The sequence below is a fragment of the Mobula hypostoma genome, chromosome 22 (assembly GCF_963921235.1).
Source record: "Mobula hypostoma chromosome 22, sMobHyp1.1, whole genome shotgun sequence".
NCBI lineage: Eukaryota > Metazoa > Chordata > Chondrichthyes > Myliobatiformes > Myliobatidae > Mobula > Mobula hypostoma.
In genome coordinates, this window is record NC_086118.1 from 5,471,664 (window position 1) to 5,494,875 (window position 23,212).

Below are 23,212 nucleotides of genomic sequence, written 5' to 3' on the forward strand. Positions count from 1 at the left end.
AAAGGCCAGGTGATGCAAATTTCAAAGCTTTATAAATACCCTGACTCCTCAAACCTTGTCCAACAATCAGCAGCCATGGGCTCCTCTAAGCAGCTGCCTTAGCACTCTGAAAATTAAAAGAAATGATGCCCTCAAAGCAGGAGAAGGCTATAAGAAGATAGCAAAGCATTTTCAGGTAGCCGTTTCCTCAGTTCATAATGTAATTAAGAAATAGTGGAGGTCAAGTTGAGGTTTACAAAGAAGGCAAGACAGTGTCTATACTTCATTAGGAGCTGAGAGAACTGCTCAGAGGATTGCTAGAAAGGCAAATCAAAACCTCCGTTTGACTGCAAAAGACCCGTAGGAAGATGTAGCAGACCCTGGAGTTGTGGTGCATTGTTCTACTGTGCAGCGACACCTGCTCAAGTATGACCTTCGTGGAAGAGTCATCAGAAGAAAACCTTTCCTGCGTCCTCACCACAAAATTCGGCGTCAGAAGTTTGCAAAGGAACATCTAAACAAGCCTAATGCATTTTGGAAACAAGTCCTGTGGACTGATGAAGGTAAAATAGAGCTTTTTGGCCGCAATGAGCAAAGATATGTTTGGAGAAAAAAGGGTGCAGAATTTCATGAAAAGAACACCTCTCCAGCTGTTAAGCACGGGGTGGATCGATCATGCTTTTTGCTTGTGTTGCAGCCAGTGGCACGGGGAACATTTGCTGGTAGAGGGAAGAATTAATTCAAATAAATACCAGCAAATTCTGGAAGGCAACATCACACCGTCTGTAAAAAAAAAGCTGAAGATGAAAAGAGGATGGCTTCTACAACAGGATAATGATCCTAAACAATCCTCAAAATCCACAATGGACTACCTCAAGAGGCGCAAGCTGAAGGTTTTGCCATGGCCCTCAACAGTCCCCTGACCTAAACATCATCGAAAATCTGTGGCTAGACCTCAAAAGAGCAGTGCATGCAAGACGGCCCAAGAATCTCACAGAACTAGAAGCTTTTTGCAAGGAAGAATGGGTGAAAATCCCGCAAACAGGAATTGAAAGGCTCTTAGCTGGCTACAGAAAGCGTTTACAAACTGTGATACTTGCCAAAGGGGGGTGTTACCAAGCAGTGAGCATGCAGGTTGCCAAACCTTTGCTTTGAGCCCTTTTCCTTTTTTGTTATTTTGAAACTATAAAAGATGGAAATTTAAAAAAATCTTGCTTAAAATATTAAAGAAATGTGTCATCTTTAACTTTATGCCTTTTGGAAATCAGATCATCTTTTACTCACTTAGCTATTCACAGTAACAGACATTTTGACCAGGGATACCCAAAGTTTTCATGCCTCGGTACTATGGCATTGGGAAAGCTCACCAGCATCTCTACTTTCTGAGGAGGCTGAAAAGAGCTGGACGATGTACATCTGTACCGTGGGTTCCCAACCTTTTTTATGCCCTGAACCCTTAACATTAACTGAGGGGTCCATGGACTTCAGGTTAGGAGTCCCAGATATGTACTCATGTCTTTCTACAAATGTGCAGCAGAGAGCATCCTAATATACTGCATCACTGTATGGTATAGAAACTGCGCTGCAGGCTCTGCAATGGGTAGTCAAAACTGCCCAACGCATCACTGGCACGAGCCTACCTGCCATCAAGGATATATAAAGAAAGGTGGCAGAAAAGGGCCAGTAACATCGTAAAGGATCCCTTCATGATGCAGCGTCCACATCAGGAGCACCAGACTCAAAAACAGTGACTGTTCCCAAGCAGTAAGGCAAGCAACACCTCCACTCACTCTTGCAGGCAATGAGAGAATAAAATTTAAATTTAAGCTGCGTTATTAATTTAATTGAGGTGAGAAAGGATAATCTTCCAGTTGAGTTTAAAAATAAATTTTGACTCTATATTGGTGGATCACTTTACTGTTTACCATTGCTCTCTCTGGGAACTTGCAACTAGTCTTGGAAACTTTTGTAATTTCAGCTTCATCTCCTGAGTTGTGATGGCAAAATAATTTAAAGTATTGCATTGAAGCAATGGTTTGAGGATGTATTGGCGTGCCAACTGTTTTAATTCTGTAATTTTGTTTTGCAGATAAAAAATCCATTTTCCCTGCCATACAATCAGGAAACACCTCCAGGAGATCAGCTCCCGCAATATCCAGAAGTAACAAAAAGTATGCGTTAGCAGCCTGCTTGACTGAAGGAACAGTAGCCATGCTGTGTGAATATTTGCTTTGTGCAAATAGAGCTTGAATTTGAAAACGCAAACACGAGGAATTCTGCAGATGCTGGAAATTCAAGCAACACACATCAAAGTTGCTGGTGAACACAGCAGGCCAGGCAGCATCTCTAGGAAGAGGTACAGTCGACATTTCAGGCCGAGACCCTTTGTCAGGACGAAGGGTCTCGGCCTGAAACGTTGACTGAACCTCTTCCAAGAGATGCTGCCCGGCCTGCTACGTTCACCAGCAACTTTGATGTGTGTTGCTTGAATTTGAAGGAGTTTGCAAGCTTAATTTAGCTTTCAAGTTGCATTAAAATGTCCTGAGCCATGAACAATATTGTCAAATCCTGTTGTCCTTGAAATGGACTGTATGTTATAATTAAAACTGCGGGGTCTCTGTATATTTAGTGATTCATGCATTAGGTGTTTTTCCTTTTCAGGTCATTGCTGGATGATGACTTTTTTAATAAGTTAGCACAGGAGGCTGCCAAGGACAACGATGTGAGTGTGTGTCTTTCCTTAATACTGCTTAGTCCACAATTAATACAGGCTGAAATTCTCTAGTCTGGCACCTTTGGGACTTGATTGTGCCGGACAATAGAAAATCTGGACCGAAGAAATTGCCACGATCAGATTCCTCTGAGGAGGAAAACATTTTATGCGGAGATATTCTCTGGCTTATATAAAGGTTCCAAGAACAGTCTACATGTAATGTAATTTATTGAGATGAATATTCAGCTATGATTGTATTGAATGGGGGAGTAGGTTTGAAAGGCCAAATGGCCCACTCCTGTTTTCTATTCTTCCGTGCTGCTCTGATCATAGTACTTACTACATGAGCTCAGAAGTCAGAACCTGGTGACAAGGTAATGTGAAAGATTGAATTGTGTTTTGAGATCATTTTAGAAATATGATATATTAATTGTCTGATATATTTTCAAGGCCATCCAGTTTTTGACTAATCTATGATAAATCCTAATTCAGGGTAAATTTTATTCCTTACATTGTTTTGTGCCTTGAGAATAATCTATACACTTAACTGAGTTTGTGAGAATTCCAGACAGTCTGACTTCCCGTGTTCTTTAAGAAGCTGAAATGTGAAACCCAGCAGTATTCATCCCCCATCATTTTTCCTCCCCCTAACTGGTTTGATTACACCTGTGGAAACCTTTAATAGAAAGTTGCATTTACAAATTGGGAATAACTGGCTGAATTCTTGACTATATGGGAATAATTGATTGAAGTTGTACTGAAGGGAACAGTACTGAGCATTGTGTAAAGGACTTTGTTCTCTTTGTGTAGGAGTCTGAGATTTCAGAGGTTGATCACCAGGCTCTATTAGAAACAATGAAGGTAAGTTTATGTAATACGTTATAATGGTTGCCCCTTGCTCTCTTTTTTAGAACCTAATGAATAGATAAGTTCAATACTTGCTTTATCTGCATTAGATGAGGCCTAACATTATAATTTAATCGCATAGATACTCCTTGCTGGCATAATCACTCACTATTGCTTCCACTCTGAGTGACAATCTGATTTTGTCTTGAGCAGGCCAGTTTTTGAACAGCAGGTAATGCAGAAACTGCACTAAGAACAGAAAATTCAGGAATGCAAATGAATAGATGCAAACTGGAGAATTAGAATATTGCTTTCTATAGCCTTTCCTCTCAGACTAACACAGTCACCCAACCTTCACTTAAACTAATTCTATTGACAAAAATGGTACAAAATACATGTCCTAAAGTTAGGCCCAGCCCACATCTCGCTTCCCATTTGACACGTGTAGTAATATCCAGCAAGAGATTGGGCACCATCCGCCACAAAGCAGACGTCTGATTAATACCTCTTCTACTACCCTAAACACTAATTTCCTCCATTACTGGAGCATTGTGGCTACAGTGTGTATTGCTTTCAAAATTATGTCACTGTTTTCAATAGTTACATTTAATGTCACAGAAATGTGTGCAATATACATCCTGAAATGCTTTTTCTTCGCAAACATCCATGAAAACAGAGAAGTGCCGCAAAGAATGAATGACAGTTAAGTGTTAGAACCCCAAAGCCCCTTGAGCTCCCCCGTCCCACGCATAAACAGTAGCAAAGCAACGACCCCCCCCACCAGCAAAAAAGCATTGGCACCCCCCACCGAGCACTCAAGCATGCAGCAAAGCATCAATGAAGACACAGACTTGCAGTACCGCAAAACATACTCGGTCACCCAGTAATTCAACATACGGCAGGCTCCCTCTCTCCCTAATAAGGGAAAAAAGAGGTGTCCCCAGTTCACAGTGAGAGGAGAGACATAACAGAACAACTGGCTGACTTATGGTGTTAAAAGTCTGTTGTGTAGCTTTTTCCGAGCTCCATGCCCAAAGAACTCGGGTCTCTGGGCACACAGCCAGCAGCCAGCTTGCTGCTTATGATCTGTCTCCCACAATGCAACAGTCAGCGGCACCGGACTCGAGTCTGCCTGCCTCCAGAGCCATGAAAATCCGGCACCCTGAAGGCGCACTAGTTTTCCAGGCCGCGTCCTTGGCATATCAAAAAGCGGCCGGTCGCAAGGCCCCGAGAGTGGGTCCCATTTCTTCAAAGAACCAAAGTCAGTGTGTAACTCCAGGTCAGGGTCTTCAAAGGGAGAAAAGAGAGATATTAAAGATAGAAGTAGAGCTGTTTCTGAAGGTGCAAGCAGAGGAGTCGCCGTTAGGCACCTTCATCCTAAGCTCCGCCCTCCCAGCTATTCCAACAGAACCTTTCAAACAGTGACTTCTACATGCTGGGTTCAGGTACACGCTTACATTATCAGCTGTGTGCTTCTCTCCAAGTTTCTTATTACCCTGGCATTGCTTTTCCTTAATTGTTACTGGGTTTGTACCTTGGAACTCCAGACCTGACAGCTCTGTAGGAATAGTTCATTAGAAAAATTGCAGCAGTTTACAAAGGCAGCTCTACATTACTTTTCAGAAGACAGTTAGAGAAGGGATTAAATACTGGCCTTAACCAGTGATACCCAGACCCTGAAAAATGAATACATAAAAAAATGACTATCCAAGGCATTTAACCATGCACCATAACCCAGGAAAAACCCAAAACCTCGCGTTACTAAGAGTGAAAACGTGTACTCGGATTAGTCCACACCTTGATTTTCGGTAATATGAAGCCCCAGAAGTCAAAAAGTGGGAGTTGAAAAAATTGTTTTATTTACTTTGCAACACATAAATCTCATGGAAGTTAATTTAATTCCAAGTTTCAAATTTTTGAGTAATGAATTGTGAATTCTGCAAGGGTGAATTTCTGTTATCTGAACTGCTGTAATGCAGGGATTACCTGTACTGTGCTACCCTGAGTGGGTGCCACTCCAACAAAACTTGAAATTCAACATCATCAGGAACTTGTTAGTTGACCCATTTGGTTGGGTACTTAATCCACGATCCTGAACATTCACTAGTGGATGAAGTGTATATCAGTTATCTGTGTGGCCACATTAATATTGCTCCTTATGCCTGAACCATCTATAATTAGGAGCGCAACAGTTACATTCCTCCAAGTTGTACACCTTCTGTCTTGAAAACTTATTACCATTACTGGGCCTAATTCCTACTCAAAAATAAGAGATGGATTACAGCAGTTCAAGAAAGCTGCTCCTCAGTTTGGGCTTAAGTGCAAGTTTGCATTGAATTCAGAACCCTCTGCTATGGCTTTTCCCCCATTTCAGTTTCAATTCCTTCCTCTTCTGACTCTATTCCTGTGAATTTAGCACTAATGTCAAAATTGCAATGCCATCGTGCTGTACTTCTCGTTTCAAATATGCATCCCACCTCATCTTCAGATGTCAGTCTTAAACACTGATTCTTTATAAATAGTTTGTAACTTCATTCTCATAAGTTGTGGCCTCTTGTCTCTCTAAGATGTTTTACTACGTTGAGGGGTTTTGTCAATCGTTGCTAAAGCTTTATACCTGGCCATTTTATATCGATATTGGAACTTGCAGCTTTTGATTTTTTAAAAATCTGCTTTTAAATAAGCACTGGCATTTCTAAATATTAAGTACAATGCTAAAGAAAAACAAACTGCTGGAGTAACTCAATGACTCAGGCAGCATCAATAGTGGCAAATGGACAGTAGATATTCTGGGTTGAGACTGTTCATCTAGCCAGAAAGGTATTGACTTAAATTTTCAATTGTCTGATCTACTGAGTTCATCCAGCAGTTTGTTTTCTGATTTTAACTGGACAGTTTCTATGATTATTGTTCTGCTGCCAGTGCTCACATTACAAGTTTCATATCTTGGTCATTGTCTTTTTTGAACTACTGTCCTCTTGCGTAGGTAATCCTCTACAAGAACAACTAGCCTCCATTATCCTTTCCTGTATTTTTAATATGCAGGATATTGATGACATGGATGCTGACCTCTTTGGGAAGAAGAACCGGCCCTCTGCTCCAACTCAACGTGCTGAATATCCTGCTGTCACAAAAGGCTCCAAACCAGAATCCTCCAGAACTGTACATAGACCTTCGGATGTGAAAGGTAACTACAAGTAACAATGCAAGCTCCAGAAAAATGTGGGAAAGTTGAAGAAATTTGAGCCTTTTTTGTGATTTACTTTTTATAATTGGAAACCCAGTCCATCTAAATCCGTCACATAGAAACATAGAAAATAGGTGTAGGAGTAGGCCATTCGGCCCTTCGAGCCTACACTGCCATTCAGTATGATCATGGCTGATCATCCAACTCAGAACCCTGTACCAGCCTTCCCTCCACAGCCCCTGATCCCTTTAGCCACAAGGGCCATATCTAACTCCCTCTTAAATATAGCCAATGAACTGGCCTCAACTGTTTCCTGTGGCAGAGAATTCCACAGATTCACCACTTTCTGTATGAAGAAGTTTTTCCTAATCTCGGTCCTAAAAGGCTTCCCCTTTATCCTCAAACTGTGACCCCTCGTTCTGGGCTTCCCCAACATCGGGAACAATCTTCCTGCATCTAGCCTGTCCGATCCCTTTAGGATTTTATATGTTTCAATAAGATCCCCCCTCAATCTTCTAAATTCCAACGAGTATAAGCCGAGTCGATCCAGTCTTTCATTATATGAAAGTCCTGCCATCCCAGGAATCAACCTGGTGAACCTTCTTTGTACTCCCTCTATGGCAAGGATGTCTTTCCTCAGATTAGGGGACCAAAACTGCACACAATACTCCAGGTGTGGTCTCACCAAGGCCTTGTACAACTGCAGTAGTACCTCCCTACTCAAATCCTCTTGCTATGAATGCCAGCATACCATTCGCCTTTTTCACCGCCTGCTGTACCTGTATGCCCACTTTCAATGACTGGTTTATAATGACACCCAGGTCTCGTTGCACCTTCCCTTTTCCTAATGGGCTACCATTCAGATAATCTGTTTTCCTGTTTTTGCCACCAAAGTGGATAACCTCACATTTATCCACATTAAATTGCATCTGCCATGAATTTGCCCACTCACCTAACCTATCCAAGTCACCCTGCATCCTCTTAGCATCCTCCTCACAGCAAACACTGCCGCCCAGCTTCGTGTCATCTGCAAACTTGGAGATGCTGCATTTAATTCCCTCATCCAAGTCATTAATATATATTGTAAACAACCGGGGTCCCAGCACTGAGCCTTGCGGTACCCCACTAGTCACTGCCTGCCATTCTGAAAAGGTCCCGTTTATTCCCACGCCTTGCTTCCTCTCTGCCAACCAATTCTCTGTCCACATCAATACCTTACCCCCAATACCGTGTGCTTTAAGTTTGCACACTAATCTCCCGTGTGGAACCTTGTCAAAAGCCTTTTGAAAATCCAAATATACCACATCCACTGGTTCTTCGCTATCCACTCTACTAGTTACATCCTCAAAAAATTCCATGAGATTCGTCAGATATGATTTTCCTTTCACAAATCCATGCTGACTTTGTCCGACGATTTCACCACTTTCCAAATGTGCTGTTATCACATCTTTGATAACTGACTCTAGCATTTTCCCCACCACCAATGTTAAGCTAACCAGTCTATAATTCCCTGGTTTCTCTCTCCCTCCCTTTTTAAAAAGTGGGGTTACATTAGTCACCCTCCAATCCTCAGGAACTAGTCCAGAATCTAAAGAGTTTTGAACAATTATCACTAATGCATCCACCATTTTTTGGGCTACTTCCTTAAGCACTCTGGCCCTGGGGATTTATCTGTCTTTAATCCCTTCAATTTACCTCACACCACTTCCCTACTAACATGTATTTCCCTCAGTTCCTCCATCTCACTGGACCCTCTGTCCCCTACTATTTCCGGAAGATTATTTATGTCCTCCTTAGTGAAGACAGAATCAAAGTAGTTATTCAATTGGTCTGCCATGTCCTTGCATAATCAATTCACCTGTTTCTGTCTGTAGGGGACCTACATTTGTCTTAACCAATCTTTTTCTTTTCACATATCTAAAGAAGTTTTTAGAGTCAGTTTTTATGTTCCCTGCCAGTTTTCTCTCATAATCTTTTTTCCCTTTCCTAATTAAGCCCTTTCTCCTCCTCTGCTGGACTCTGAATTTCTCCCAGTCCTCAGGTGAGCCACTTTTTCTGGCTAATTTGTATGCTGCTTCTTTGGAATTGATACTATCCCTAATTTCCCTTGTCAGCCAAGGGTGCACTACCTTCCTTGATTTATTCTTTTGCCAAACTGGGATGAACAATTGTTGTAGTTCATCCATGCGATCTTTAAATGCTTGCCATTGCATATCCACCATCAACCCTTTAAGTGTCATTTGCCAGTCTATCTTAGCTAATTCACGTCTCATACCTTCAAAGTTACCCTTCTTTAAGTTCAGAACCTTTGTTTCTGAATTAACTATGTCACTCTCCATCTTAATGAAGAATTCCACCATATTATGGTCACTCTTACCCAAGGGGCCTCTCACGACAAGTTTGCTAATTAACCTTTCCTCATTGCTCAATACCCAGTCTAGAATAGCCTGCTATCTGGTTGGTTCCTCGACATGTTGGTTCAAAAAACCATCCTGCATACATTCTAAGAAATCCTCTTCCTCAGCACCCTTACCAATTTGGTTCACCCAATCTATATGTAGATTGAAGTCACCCATTATAACTGCTGTTCCTTTATTGCATGCATTTCTAATTTCCCGTTTAATACCATCCCCAACCTCACTACTACTGTTAGGTGGCCTGTACACAACTCCCACTAGCGTTTTCTGCCCCTTAGTGTTATGCAGATCTACCCATATCGATTCCACATCCTCTCGGCTAATGTCCTTCCTTTCTATTGCGTTCATCTCCTCTCTGACCAGCAATGCTACCTCACCTCCTTTTCTTTCATGTCTATCCCTCCTGAATGTTGAGCTCCCATCCCTGGTCACCCTGGAGCCATGTCTCTGTTATCCCAACTATATCATATTCATTAATAACAATCTGCACTTTTAATTCATCCACCTTGTTACGAATGCTCCTTGCATTGACACACAAAGCCTTCAGGCTCGCTTTTACAACACTCTTAGCCCTTATACAATGATGTTGAAAAGTGGCCCTTTTTGATTTTTGCCCTGGATTTGTCGGCCTGCCACTTTTACTTTTCTCCTTAGTACTTTTTGCTTCTACCCTCATTTTACACCTCTCTATCTCTCTGCACTTGTTCCCATCCCCCTGTTGTGAACTAACCTCCTCTCTCCTAGTCTCTTCAATTTGATTCCCACCCCCCAACCATTCTAGTTTAAAGTCACCTCAGTAGCCCTTGCAAATCTCCCCGCCAGGATATTGGTTCCCCTAGGATTCAAGTGTAACCCGTCCTTTTTGTACAGGTCACACCTGCACCAAAAGAGGTCCCAATGATCCAAAAACTTGAATCCCTGTCCCCTGCTCCAATCCTTCAGCCACGCATTTATCCTCCACCTCATTGCATTCCTCCTCTCACTGTCGCGTGGCACAGGCAGTAATCCCGAGATTGCTACCTTTGCAGTCCTTTTTCTCAACTCCCTTCCTAACTCCCTATAGTCTCCTTTCAGGACCTCCTCCCTTTTCCTACCTATGTCACTGGTACCTATATGTACCACGACCCCTGGCTCCTCACCCACCCACTTCAGGATATCTTGGACACAATCAGAAATATCCTGGACCCAGGCACCAGGGAGGCAAACTACCATCCGGGTCTCTGGACTGCGTCCACAGAATCGCCTATCTGACCCCCTTACTATCGAGTCCCCTATTACAACTGCCCTCCTCTTCCTTTCCCTACCCTTCTGAGCTACAGGGCCGGACTCTGTGCCGGAGGCACGGCCACTGTCGCTTCCCCCAGGTAAGCTGTCCCCCCCACCAGTACTCAAACAGGAGTACCTATTGTCAAGGGGCACAGCCACCTGGGTACTCTCTGGTACCTGACCCTACCCCTCCCCTCTCCTAACCGTGACCCACTTGTCTGCCTCCCGTGGCCCCGGTGTGACCACCTGCCTGTAACTCCTCTCTATCAACTCCTTACTCTCCCTGACCAGACGAAGGTCATCGATCTGCAGCTCCAGTTCCCTAACGCGGTCCCTTAGGAGCTGCATCTCGGCGCACCTGGCGCAGATGTGGACGTCTGGGAGGCTTGGGACTCCAGGGCCTCCCACAACCGGCACCGAGAACAGCAAACTGCCCTCACACTCATACTGCCCCTCTCCTCAAATAACAACAAAAAATGAATACCAAACCTTCCTTGCCTCGCCCGTTTCCACCTAAGCCCATTGAGCCGAAGCCCTTAAGCCTTCACTCTGCTCCCGGCTCACTCCAACGCCCGCAAACTACGCTGCCCGCTGTATGAGGCTGTGTTCCTTTTAAATCTTCCGCACTTCACTGCCCGACGTCACACGTCTGCGCAGTCCCGCCTCTCTGAACGCTGATGGAAAAAAACACCGAAAAATTCAAAAATGGCTTCCTCCTCACTCCCGCTCCAATTCTCAGACTTCCTTCTTTGAATTAAACCCGAAGCAGGATTTCTGTCCTTTTAAATCTTGCGCACTTCACTTCCCGGCGTAACATGTCACAATCTTTGTTAACCTGATAATGTTGTCTGGCAACAGAATATTGTTCAATCATGAGAAAACTTGTTATAAAGAAAAATATTGACTGATTTATGCAATGACTGTCAGTAGAAAGTTAAACCCATGACCTGAATATTAACAGGAACAATTTTTGTAGGCAGAGAAGGGAAACTTTTGAAGAGAAATCAAAAGAAAGTCAGCTTCATTCAAAGGCTTAGCTTTCAAGGATGCAGGACCTGTTTCTAGTCTCTCTTGCTCTCGCTCACTGCTCCTGGAGGAAGATGCCTGTGTGTGACCATTTTTCTTTCTCTCTCTCTCCCCCTCTCACCCTCTCCCCTGATAATGCTGGAGTCTTGGGTCTTTGGCCAGGTTTAATCAATGCAGTTTGTGGATTAGACTCTAGATTGCATTATGATGTGTTTCTGGTTGTTGCTGTTTTGTGCAATTTTGGGAAGGACTGACTCTGCGGCCTGCAGACAATGGATGACACAGCGCTAAATTGAACTAAGCTGAACATTCCTGGACTGTTTCTATTACTTTATGGTTTGATGTTTTATATTCTATGTTTTTCACTAATTTTTTGCTGTTTGCATGATTTGTTCTTTTTTTGCATGTTGGGTGTTTAATGTTTTTCTTTGAACGGGTTCAATGATGTTTCTTTGTTTCCTGACTGTGGGAAGATGAATCTCAAGGTTGTATATTGCATACAAACTTCGATAAATAAATGTACTTTGAATCTTTTGAATCTGGGTGCTGCATGGTATATGGCTCTTGTGGGCAAAACAAAAGCAATAGATCCAATATTGTATCTATTTTGAACTGGAAACCCTGTGAAGCATAACATTTCTTCTTAAATATTATTTGTTAAAAATCTAAAAAGATTTTCATGTTAACGGTTTGCCCTACCCTTCAGATTTATCTGGTCAGGATGAAAATGATCACTGTGTTGCTACCACTTTCAGGCACCATTACAAGAAGTTTACATTTGATGGTGAGTCATTAAGTGCATAGATTGATTACAAAGCTGATATGTTCACACTGAAGCAAAAGCTAACTTTATGTCTAAAATTCCCCTCCATTTATGTGATTAATGAAGTTGCTTTAAGCTTCTTTTAAGTTATCATTTTTAGGTGGACAATTTTCATATTTAAGCATGATGCCAAAGGCATTGCAGTTTTGCTAATTACACCAAAGGTTAGAAGATTATAGAGTCGTAGAGCACTACAGGCCCTTTGGCCAATCTAGCCGGTGCTGAACTGTTAGTCTGTCTAGTTCCATTGACCCGCACCTTGCATTTACCCTATTTATACCCCTCATAATTTCGTATGCCTCCATCAAATATTCCTTCATACTCCAGGGAATAAAGTCACGTGAGATCATTTTCAAGGAATTATATATCTGTATTCCCAGATCCCTTTGTTTTTCACTCACTGTGTAAGCCACATCCTGGTTTGTCCTCCCAAGGTGCAATACCGAACAAATGTCTGCTTTTAATTCCATCTGCTATTTTCAGCCTATTTTTCTAGCTGGTCTAGATCCCGCTGCATATAGCCTTCCTCAGCCCCCAATCTTGGTGCCCAGTACACCCCCAAACTTGCCGTCATCTGCAAATTTGTTGATCCAGTTTACCACATTATCATCCAAATCATTAATGTAGCTGACCAACAACAATGGACTTAGAAACATAGAAAACATAGAAAATAGGTGCAGGAGTAGGCCATTCAGCCCTTCGAGCCTGCACCGCCATTTATTATGATCATGGCTGATCATCCAACTCAGAACCCTGCACCAGCCTTCCCTCCATACCCCCTGATCCCCGTAGCCACAAGGGCCATATCTAACTCCCTCTTAAGTATAGCCAATGAACTGGCCTCAACTGTTTCCTGTGGCAGAGAATTCCACAGATTCACCACTCTCTGTGTGAAGAAGTTTTTCCTAATCTCGATCCTAAAAGGCTTCCCCTTTATCCTCAAGTTGTGACTTATCTCCGATCCCCGCAGAACACCACAAGTCACAGCTCTCCAGTCAAATAGGCAAGTACCTGCAGTCGGTCCTCCTTATCCGCGAGTTCCGCATGTGCGAATTCAACCAACCGCGAATCGAGAAAACCCGGAAGTGCTCTTCCAGCACTTGTTGTTCGAACATGTACAGACTTTTTTCTTGTCATTATTCCCTAAACAATACAGTATAACAACTATTTACATAGCATTTACATTGTATTAGGTATTATAAGTAATCTAGAGATGATTTAAAGTATACGGGAGGATGTGCGTAGGTTATCGTGGATCGGGAATCGGAAAGAAACCGGAAGTTCTCTTACTAAGTAAGTCGGAACAGGTATATCCGATATTATTTAGCGTCAGTTATTCAAACGTTTGTCTTAGTATATAGTATATATTTTACCCTTCTATGCATATAAAACACTCAAGAAACGTATGTTTCAGTGCCGGGCTCGGGAACGGAAGTTCCCGAGTTCAATCCAGTGACAGACCGCTCCCGAGCGCACTCTCCATCCGTGCCGGGTTGATGTGCAGGATCAAAAACCCAAAACCCAATAATTAAACCACTGCGTTGCTTAGTGATAATTGTAGCTTTAATCGGGCAGGGCCTTTCTCACTTTATCCTTTAAAATTGTTCCAATAGTTGACCGACTGTAGTCTAACGCTGTTCCAATGACCGATGGCGTTTCACCTCTTTCTCATCACTTTATTATTTCCACTTTATTGTAAATCGTGATTGTGATTATTTTCGTGAACAGGAACACTGTGGATTCAGAGCTCCACCACCGGAGCTAATGTCCACCGCACTGAGACAAGTTAAGTAAGGTCCGTGATTCCGCTGGGTCCTAAGGTCCACCACATTCAGCCAGGTTGAGCATCCGCATTTTTGGTATCCGCAAGGGGTCCCGGAACCAATCCCTCGCGGATAAGGAGAGCCGACTGTATTACCAATTTCTGGCATCTCGCTAAGCCAATATTAAGAGAAATATTAGGAGTTATAGAGAAATACAGCACAGAAACAGGCCCTTTGGCCCACTTAGTTCATGCCGAAACGGTTTAAACTACCTACTCATGACAACCTACACTAGGGGCCATAGCCCTCCATATCCCTACCATCCGTGCACCTATCCAAACTTCTCTTAAATGAAATCAAGCTTGCTTGGGGACCACTTATGCCGGCGGCTCATTCCACACTCTCACTACCCTCTGAGTGAAAATGTTTCCCCTCATGTTCCCCTTAAACTTCTCAACTTTCACCCATAACCCATGACTTTTGATTATAGTCACACCCCACCATAGTGGAAAAAGCATGCTTGCATTTACCCTATTTCTGGCCCCCATAATTTTGTAAACCTCTGTCAAATCTCCCCTCAATCTTCTACATTCTAAAGAATACCGTCGTAACCTATTCAGTTTTTCTTATAACTCAGGACCTCCACATCCTTCTGTAATGCATTTCTTTTAGTGTAATGACTCTCCTTAACACTACATATGGCCTGTTGCCTATGTACGTATTGATCTGTTGTCTGCAGATGTGAATTGAATTGTTCTCTACTCATGCACGTTCGTTCTCTCTCATTCTCTCTCTCTTTCACTCTCACACTGTCTGTCTCTCTGTCTCTCGCTCCCTCGGTCTCGGTCTCTGTCTCTCGCTCCCTCGGTCTCTCTCTGTCTCTCGCTCCTTCGGTCTCTCTCTGTCTCTCGCTCCCTCGGTCTCTCTCTGTCTCTCGCTCCCTCGGTGTCTCTCTCTCTCTCGCTCCCTCGGTCTCCCTCGATCTCTCGCTCCCTCGGTCTCTCTCTGTCTCTCGCTCCCTCAGTCTTTCTCTGTCTCTGTCTCTTGCTCTCGCTCCCTTTGTCTCTCGCTCTCTCTCCCACCCCCTCTCTCCTGCCCCAATACCCTACTACTGTGTAAAACCTACCCTGGTTGATCCTACCAAAGTGTAACACTTTGCATGTGCGTGCACTGAATTCCATCTGCCATTTTTCTGTCCATTTTTACAGGTGATGCAGATCTCTCTGCAAGCCATGATTGCCTTCCTGGCTGTCCACTACACCCCTAATCTTGGTGTCACCTGCAAATTTGCCTATCCAGTTAACCACATTATCATCCAGATCATTGATATAGATGACAAACAACAAAGGACCTAGTCAGAACCCTCCAGTCAGAGAGGCAACCCTCTACTGCCACTCTCTGACTTCTCCCACGAAGTCGATGTCTAATCCAATTTACTATCTCATCCTGAATCCTGAGCAGCTGAACCTTCTTGATCAGGTTCCCATGCAGGACCTTGTCAAATGTCTTTCGTGCCTTTTCTTCATCAACTTTCCCGGTAACCTCCCTGAAAAAACTCTTTAAGATTGGTTAGACACAACTATATTGATTACCTCCAATCAGGCCCTGAACAGCCAAATACTTATTTATCCTGTCCTTTAGAATACCTTCAATTAACTTACCCACTACTGACATCAGTCTCACCAGCCTATAATTTCCTGGTTTATTCTTAGAGCCTTACTTGAACAGAACAACGCTAGTCCTATGACACCTCACTGACGGCTAAAGATGTTTTAAGTACTTCTTCCAGGACTGTTGTAATTTCTGTACTTCTGAGAGGACACCTTGTCAGACTCTGGGGACTTATCCACCCTAATTTGCCTCAAGAAGCCCTTCATCTTCTGTAATCTGAACATGGTACATGGCCCCTCTGTTGTTTTGCCTCAGTTCTATGGATTCGGTGTCTGTTTTCTGAACAAATACAGATGCAAAAAATCCCTTTACAATCTCTCCCATCTCTTTTGGCTCCATGCATAGATGACCATACTGATCTTCACGTGGACCAATTTTGTCCCTTGCTGATCTTTTACTTTTAAGTAGCTGTAGAAGCCCTTGGGATTCTCCTTCACCTTGTCTGCCAAAGCAACCTCATGCCTTCTTTCAGCCCTCCTGATTTTCCTCTTGTGTTCTCTTGCATTTCTTATGCTTGCCAAGCACCTCATTTGTTCAAAACTGCCATTATTTGATATGTGTTTGCTTTTCTTAACCAGGGCGTCAATATCCCTCGAAAACCAAGGTTCCCTAAACCTGTTAGCCTTGTTTTTTTATTTTAATAGAAACATACACAATCTCTACTCTCAAATTTTCTCTTTGAAGGCCTCCCACTTACCAAGAGCAGCACACACAAAATGCTGGAGAAACTTAGAAGGTCAGGCATGATCTATGGGAGTGAATAAATGGTTTGGACTAAATCCCTTTATCATGAAAGGAAGGGGGAAGATGCCAGAATAAGATGGTGGGAAAGAAGGACAAGCTTGAGGGTGACAGGTGAAGCCAAGTGGGTGGGGAAGGGGGAGGAAGTAAGACGCTACAAGGTGATGGATAGAAAAGATAAAAAGTTGGAGAAGAAGGAAACTGATAGGAGAGAAGAGTGGACTATGAAGAAAAGGAAGGGGGGGGCACCAGAGGAAGGTGACAGGCAGATGAGGAGAATAAGTAAGAAAGTGGGCAGAGTGGAGAAATGAAGAAGAGGGAAGTGGTAGGGGGAAAGATTACTGGTGGTTGGAGAAATCAATGTTTATGCCTTTAGGTTGGAGACTACCAGACAGAATATAAGGTGTTGCTTCTTCAATCTGTGAGTGGCCTCATTATGGCAGAAGATGAGGCTATAGATCAACATGTCAGAATGGGAATTGGGAGTTGAATTGAAATAGTTAGCCACCTTGCTGCTTTGTGTAGATGGAGCAAAAGTGCTCAACAAAGCAGTCTCCAATCTATGTTGGGTCTCACCAATGTAGAGGAGGCCACATTGAGAGCACTGGATACAGTAGATGACTCCATCAGATTTGCAGGTGAGGTGTTGCTTCACCTGGAAGGACTGCTTGGGGCCCTGAATGGTGGTGAGGGAGGAGGTGAATGGGCAGGTGTAGCACTTCTGTTACTTGCAGGAATAAGTGCCAGAAGGGAAATCAGTGGGGAGGGACGAAAGGACAAAGGAATCATGGAGGGAGCAATCCCTGTGGAAAGTGGAGAATGGGGGCAGGGATGTGGGGGGAAGGTAAAGGTGTGCTTAGTGGTGGGGTCACATTGAAGATGGTGGATGTTGCAGAGAATGATATGTTGGATGCCGTGGCTCATGGGGTGCTAGGTGAGTGCAAGAGGAATTCAATTCCTGTTAAAGTGGCAGGAAGTTGGGGTGAGCACGGATGTTGGGGGAATGGAGGAGGTGTGCATGAGGGTAGCATCAATTGTGGAAGGGAGAAGCTGTCCTTTGAAGAAGGAGGACATCTCTGATGTCCTGGAACAGAAAGCCTCATCCTTGCAACAGATGCGGCAGATATGAAGGAACTGAGAAAAGGGAAAGGCATTTTAACAACAGACAGGTTGGGAAGAGCTCAATATAGACCATAAGACAAAGGAGCAGAAGTCGGCCATTCGGCCCATCGAGTCTGCTCCGCCACCTCTGTCTCCAGAAGTAGGAGTTGCAGGAATCAGAGAGGAGAGGGTTGAAGTGTTTAGTGGATGCATTAGTGAGAATTTTTCAAAAGGATGCATTAGTGATAGATTCTGGACTAGTTCCTGAGGATTGGAGGGTGGCTAATGTAACCCCACTTTTTAAAAAGGGAGGGAGAGAGAAACCAGGGAATTATAGACCGGTTAGCCTAACATCGGTGGTGGGGAAACTGCTAGAGTCAGTTATCAAAGATGTGATAACAGCACATTTGGAAAGCGGTGAAATCATCGGACAAAGTCAGCATGGATTTGTGAAAGGAAAATCATATCTGACGAATCTCATAGAATTTTTTGAGGATGTAACTAGTAGAGTGGATAGGGGAGAACCAGTGGATGTGGTATATTTGGATTTTCAAAAGGCTTTTGACAAGGTCCCACACAGGAGATTAGTGTGCAAACTTAAAGCACACGGTATTGGGGGTAAGGTATTGATGTGGATAGAGAATTGGTTGGCAGACAGGAAGCAAAGAGTGGGAATAAAGGGGACCTTTTCAGAATGGCAGGCAGTGACTAGTGGGGTACCGCAAGGCTCAGTGCTGGGACCCCGGTTGTTTACAATATATATTAATGACTTGGATGAGGGAATTAAATGCAGCATCTCCAAGTTTGCGGATGACACGAAGCTGGGCGGCAGTGTTAGCTGTGAGGAGGATGCTAAGAGGATGCAGGGTGACTTGGATAGGTTAGGTGAGTGGGCAAATTCATGGCAGATGCAATTTAATGTGGATAAATGTGAAGTTATCCACTTTGGTGACAAAAACAGGAAAACAGATTTTTATCTGAATGGTGGCCGGTTAGGAGAAGGGGAGGTGCAATGAGACCTGGGTGTCATTATACACCAGTCATTGAAAGTGGACATGCAGGTAAGCAGGCGGTGGAAAAGGCGAACGGTATGCTGGCATTTATAGCAAGAGGATTCGAGTACAGGAGCAGGGAGGTACTACTGCAGTTGTACAAGGCCTTGGTGAGACCACACCTGGAGTATTGTGTGCAGTTTTGGTCCCCTAATCTGAGGAAAGACATCCTTGCCATAGAGGGAGTAGAAAGAAAGTTCACCAGATTGATTCCTGGGATGGCAGGACTTTCATATGATGAAAGACTGGATGAACTAGGCTTATACTTGTTGGAATTTAGAAGATTGAGGGGGGATCTTATTGAAACGTATAAAATCCTAAAGGGATTGGACAGGCTAGATGCAGGAAGATTGTTCCCGATGTTGGGGAAGTCCAGAACGAGGGGTCACAGTTTGAGGACAAAGGGGAAGCCTTTTAGGATCGAGATTAGGAAAAACTTCTTCACACAGAGAGTGGTGAATCTGTGGAATTCTCTGCCACAGGAAACAGTTGAGGCCAGTTCATTGGCTATATTTAAGAGGGAGTTAGATATGGCCCTTGTGGCTAAAGGGATCAGGGGGTATGGAGGGAAGGCTGGTGCAGGGTTCTGAGTTGGATGATCAGCCATGATCATACTGAATGGCGGTGCAGGCTGGAAGGGCCGAATGGCCTACTCCACCTATTTTCTATGTTTCTATGTTTAGGAAAGGTAGGGTTGGAGGAAGATGGGGGCTCCGAGGACCCAAGAGGTGATGGGGGAGCCTGAGAAACCTGGGGTTGGGGAGTAGTTGTGGGAGAAGGCGACAACTTCTCCAGTGGCAGCGAGGAAGGTCTCAGCCTGCAGGTGTAGGCGGCTGAGGTCTGGGCTGGAGCTGTCTTGGGTTGTTGGAGCAGAAGTCAGCAACAGTGGTATCCACTGTCTGAATAGGTCCAGGGCCATTAGACCCAGAGTTGAATATGGCAGGATCTGCATTCTGGAGTATCCAATCAAATTGAAGTCTGAGTGGGAGCCATGGTCATGATGCGTGTAGAGGTGTCAGAACTAGAGTTGGAGACTTACTTACCAAGTATTCTTTTGCCAGAAAATGACCTGTTGCAACCCATACTTGTCTGAACCCTTCGGATGTTATCAAAATTAGCCTTTCTCTGATTTAGAATTTCAGTCGGAGGACCAGTCCTATCCTTCTCCATAATTATCTTGGAACTAAAGGAATTATGAACACTAGATCAAAAGTGTTCCCCTGCACACAGTTCTGTCATTTGCCCTGTTTCATTCCCTAATATTGCACTTTGTTTTCTTGATTAAGGAAAAATTCCTTAACAAATTTGATTGCATCCAGTTCTTTTACAGTATGGAAGTCCCAAGCAATATTTGAAAGTTAAAATCATTATTATCACAATTTTATTTTTCTTGCAGTTGTGTATCTCTCTACAGTTTTGTTGCTTTAAATCATGCTGACTGTTGGGAGGTCTGTAATATTACTCCATTTATATAGTCATTCCTTTCTTATTCCGCAGTTCCACCCATATAGCTTCAGTAGACAAGCCTGCAGTCTGTCCTTTCTGAGTACTGCCGTAGCATTTTCCCTCTCAAGTAATGCCATCTCTTCCCCCTAAATACCCTCCCCTCCATCACGTCCAAAAGAATAGAACACTTGGAGTACTGTGCTCAGTTCTGGTCACCTCAGTACAGGAAGGATGTGGACACTATAGAAAGGGTGTAGAGGAGATTCAAAGGATGTTGCCTGGATTGGGGAGCATGCCTTTTGAGAATAGGTTGAGTGAGCTCGGCCTTTTCTCCTTGGAGCGGAGGAGGATGAGAGGTGACTTGATAGAGATGTATAAGATGATGAGAGGCATTGATCGTGTGGATAGTCAGAGGCTTTTTCCCAGGGCTGAAATGGCTAACACTAGAGGGCACAGTTTTAAGTTGGTTGGAAGTAGGTACAGAGGAGAGGAGTTTTTTAAGCAGAGAGTGGTGAGTGCGTGGAATGGGCTGCCGATGACGGTGGTGGAGGGGGATATGATAGGGTCTTTTAAGAGACTCCTGGATAGGTACATGGAGCTTAGAAAAATGGAGGGCTGTGGGTAACCCAAGGTAATTTCTAAGATAAGTACATGTTCGGCACAGCATTGTGGGCTGATGGCCTGTATTGTGCTGTAGGTTTTCTATGTTTCTAACTCCAGAACACTGAACCTCCTGTAACCAAGTCTCACTGATGGCTAAAATATCATAATTCCATGTGTTGATCCAAGCTCTAAGCTCATCTGCCTTATCTACAATACTCCCTGCAACTGAGAACATTACTGCCACCATGCTCAACCTTTCAGGTCCTGTCTTTGTATGTAGCTTAACATCTATCTTCCTCACAAACACTCCACTCACTGCCCTGGCACTCTTGTTCCCATCCCACTGGAGTTGTTTAAACTCCCTCCCCCCCCTACTCCCGGAGCAGTACTAGCAAACATTCCTGCAAGGATATTGGTACCCCTCCGATTCAGGTGCAAACTGTCCCTTCATCCCACTTCCATGGAAGAGAAATCAATGATCCAGAAATCTGAAGCACCCTGCACCATCTCCTTAACCATGTTTTAACTGTATTATCTTATTTTTACTTTCACTAGCATGTGGCATGGGTAACAACCTTGAGATCACCCACCATGGAGGCCCTGTCCTTTAATTTAGTACCTTTAACTCCTTGAACTCATTCTGCAGCACCACATTTACCCTTCTTTCCATTGGTATTGGAGCTGACATGGACCACGATCATTGGCTGCTTAATGTCCCCCTTAAGAATTCTATGAACTCAATCTTAGATTAAACTCCAATCCTGGCACCTGGAAGGCAACATACCATCTGGGTACCTTGTTCTTGTCCACAAAACCTCACTACTGCTTGTATCTTTTCCCTTCCTCCTTTCTAAGTTACAGAGCCAGACTCAGTGCCAGAGACCAGACTACTGTGGCTTTCCTCTGCTAGGTCGTCCTCCAGTAGTATCTAAAATGATACCCTGCACTGGCTGCCTTTTCCCGTTTCCTTTTCCTAGCAGTCACTGATTTACTTGTATCCTACACCTTCGGTGTAACTACCTCTCTGTATCTTCTGTCCATCAGCCCTTCTGTTTCCTGAATAAGCTGGAGGTCTCCCTGTCTTCTCACATCCTGCAAGAGGAGCACCCCTGTATCCTGATGGATATTCCCATTGCTATAACTGTGGAATGAGAGAGAGAAAGATTGAGAGAAAGAAAGAGAAGGATAGAAAGGCAGAAAGAGAGGGAGAAAAAGAAACTGGCCTTAGCCTCTGCCTCCTGAATCAAAGCCTCAGTTCCCCACTCTATCTCTGCCTACTGGCACATGGCCACTCTGCTTAAACATACCTTCTTTTTATTGGCCCAGGCCAAGTGTCTAACAACCTGCATGATCTCCAGTTCCACAGAAAATCTGGTGCATTTCTGTTCCATAAGTAATTTGTTGCACGATCTCAAACACTGTAGAAATTCCTGACAGGTCTGATGAATATTGATAAGATTGAGCTTTGATTTTAATTAATAACATCTAGGGGATAGTTTAGATCACACACAGTTGATTACTTTCTTGATTACTATACTTGTTGAGCTCTTGAGTTAATATAAAGGTAGATACTACAGTTTTTTATGAGGCGCTATGAATGTTGATATTGTGATCACATGTTCAAATTACATCGGGCAAAACAGTGCCAGAGTGAATTGTAGCAGGAAGTGCCTGTCCATTTTCCCAGTTGCATGGCTTCAACAGGAAGTGGTCACAGACGCACACTTCAAATATGTCCAAAATAATGTTTCTTCTGTTAATTACTTATAAAGCATATGCATATCTTTTTCCTAATGCAGTTTCTATGCTTCTCCCTGTAAAGACTGATTTAACTTCAGTTATTAATCTAGATAAAGGAAGCATAAACAGAATTTGAAACTAGATCCATACATTACATCAGCGATGTGAACACTGAAATGCTAACAGTTGTTCCTATTTGTTTCTGCTTACCTGAATCACCATGTTGTAAATGAAAACCATCAAAATGACAGAGGCTGTACTGATGCCCTCTGTTTAATGGTTTCTGCATGAACTGTTAATGTCATTGTCCTTTCTAGATGAAGATGATCCATTGGAAGGGATTCTTTCTGATGAAGAAGAGGAACCAAAGAAAAAAGCAGTCTCAGAACAAAAACTGAGCCTCTCAAACATAGATCTTCAAGCACACAAGGAGGAGGAGAAAGGTACTGGAAAAATATTTTGGCAGGAAGAAGTTATTTGGCACCCTGATTATAAAAAAGCCCAGAAAATTATGGATTTATGACATTTCTTGATACTTCCATTACAGCACATTTTCCAGCTCATCATAAACTTACACTGGGGATGATATTTATGCCTTGTCTTTTCCCCATGAAGAGATAAGCTGTGTTTCCCAGGATAACATCAGATTATTCTGTCACCATTTACCCTTCTTTCATCAGATTATCTTTGTGTCCTAACTTGTTTAACAGAGTACAAACTTAGTTTATTATTTTATCTCTAATGTGTTTGTGTGTTGAACAAGTAAATAATGCCTAATTTGTATCTCAAAGCTGATTCTTCTTTTGATGACTCTGTCCAAGTTGTAGCATTTTTCAGA

General features: G+C 43.3%; 1 protein-coding gene across 2 annotated transcripts in view; it reads left to right on the forward strand.

The window, feature by feature from the left end:
• LOC134336604 (fas-binding factor 1 homolog) overlaps nt 1-23,212 on the forward strand; it is a 140,727-nt gene that overhangs the window by 20,355 nt on the left and 97,160 nt on the right. The window contains exons 5-10 of one of the 2 annotated variants that reach the window (XM_063030931.1): nt 2,069-2,150; nt 2,641-2,701; nt 3,503-3,553; nt 6,584-6,725; nt 12,141-12,218; nt 22,692-22,817. In XM_063030931.1, coding sequence (XP_062887001.1) covers nt 2,069-2,150; nt 2,641-2,701; nt 3,503-3,553; nt 6,584-6,725; nt 12,141-12,218; nt 22,692-22,817 — 540 coding nt within the window. The remainder of the gene's footprint in view (nt 1-2,068; nt 2,151-2,640; nt 2,702-3,502; nt 3,554-6,583; nt 6,726-12,140; nt 12,219-22,691; nt 22,818-23,212) is intronic. The other variant, XM_063030932.1, reaches the window with a different exon arrangement.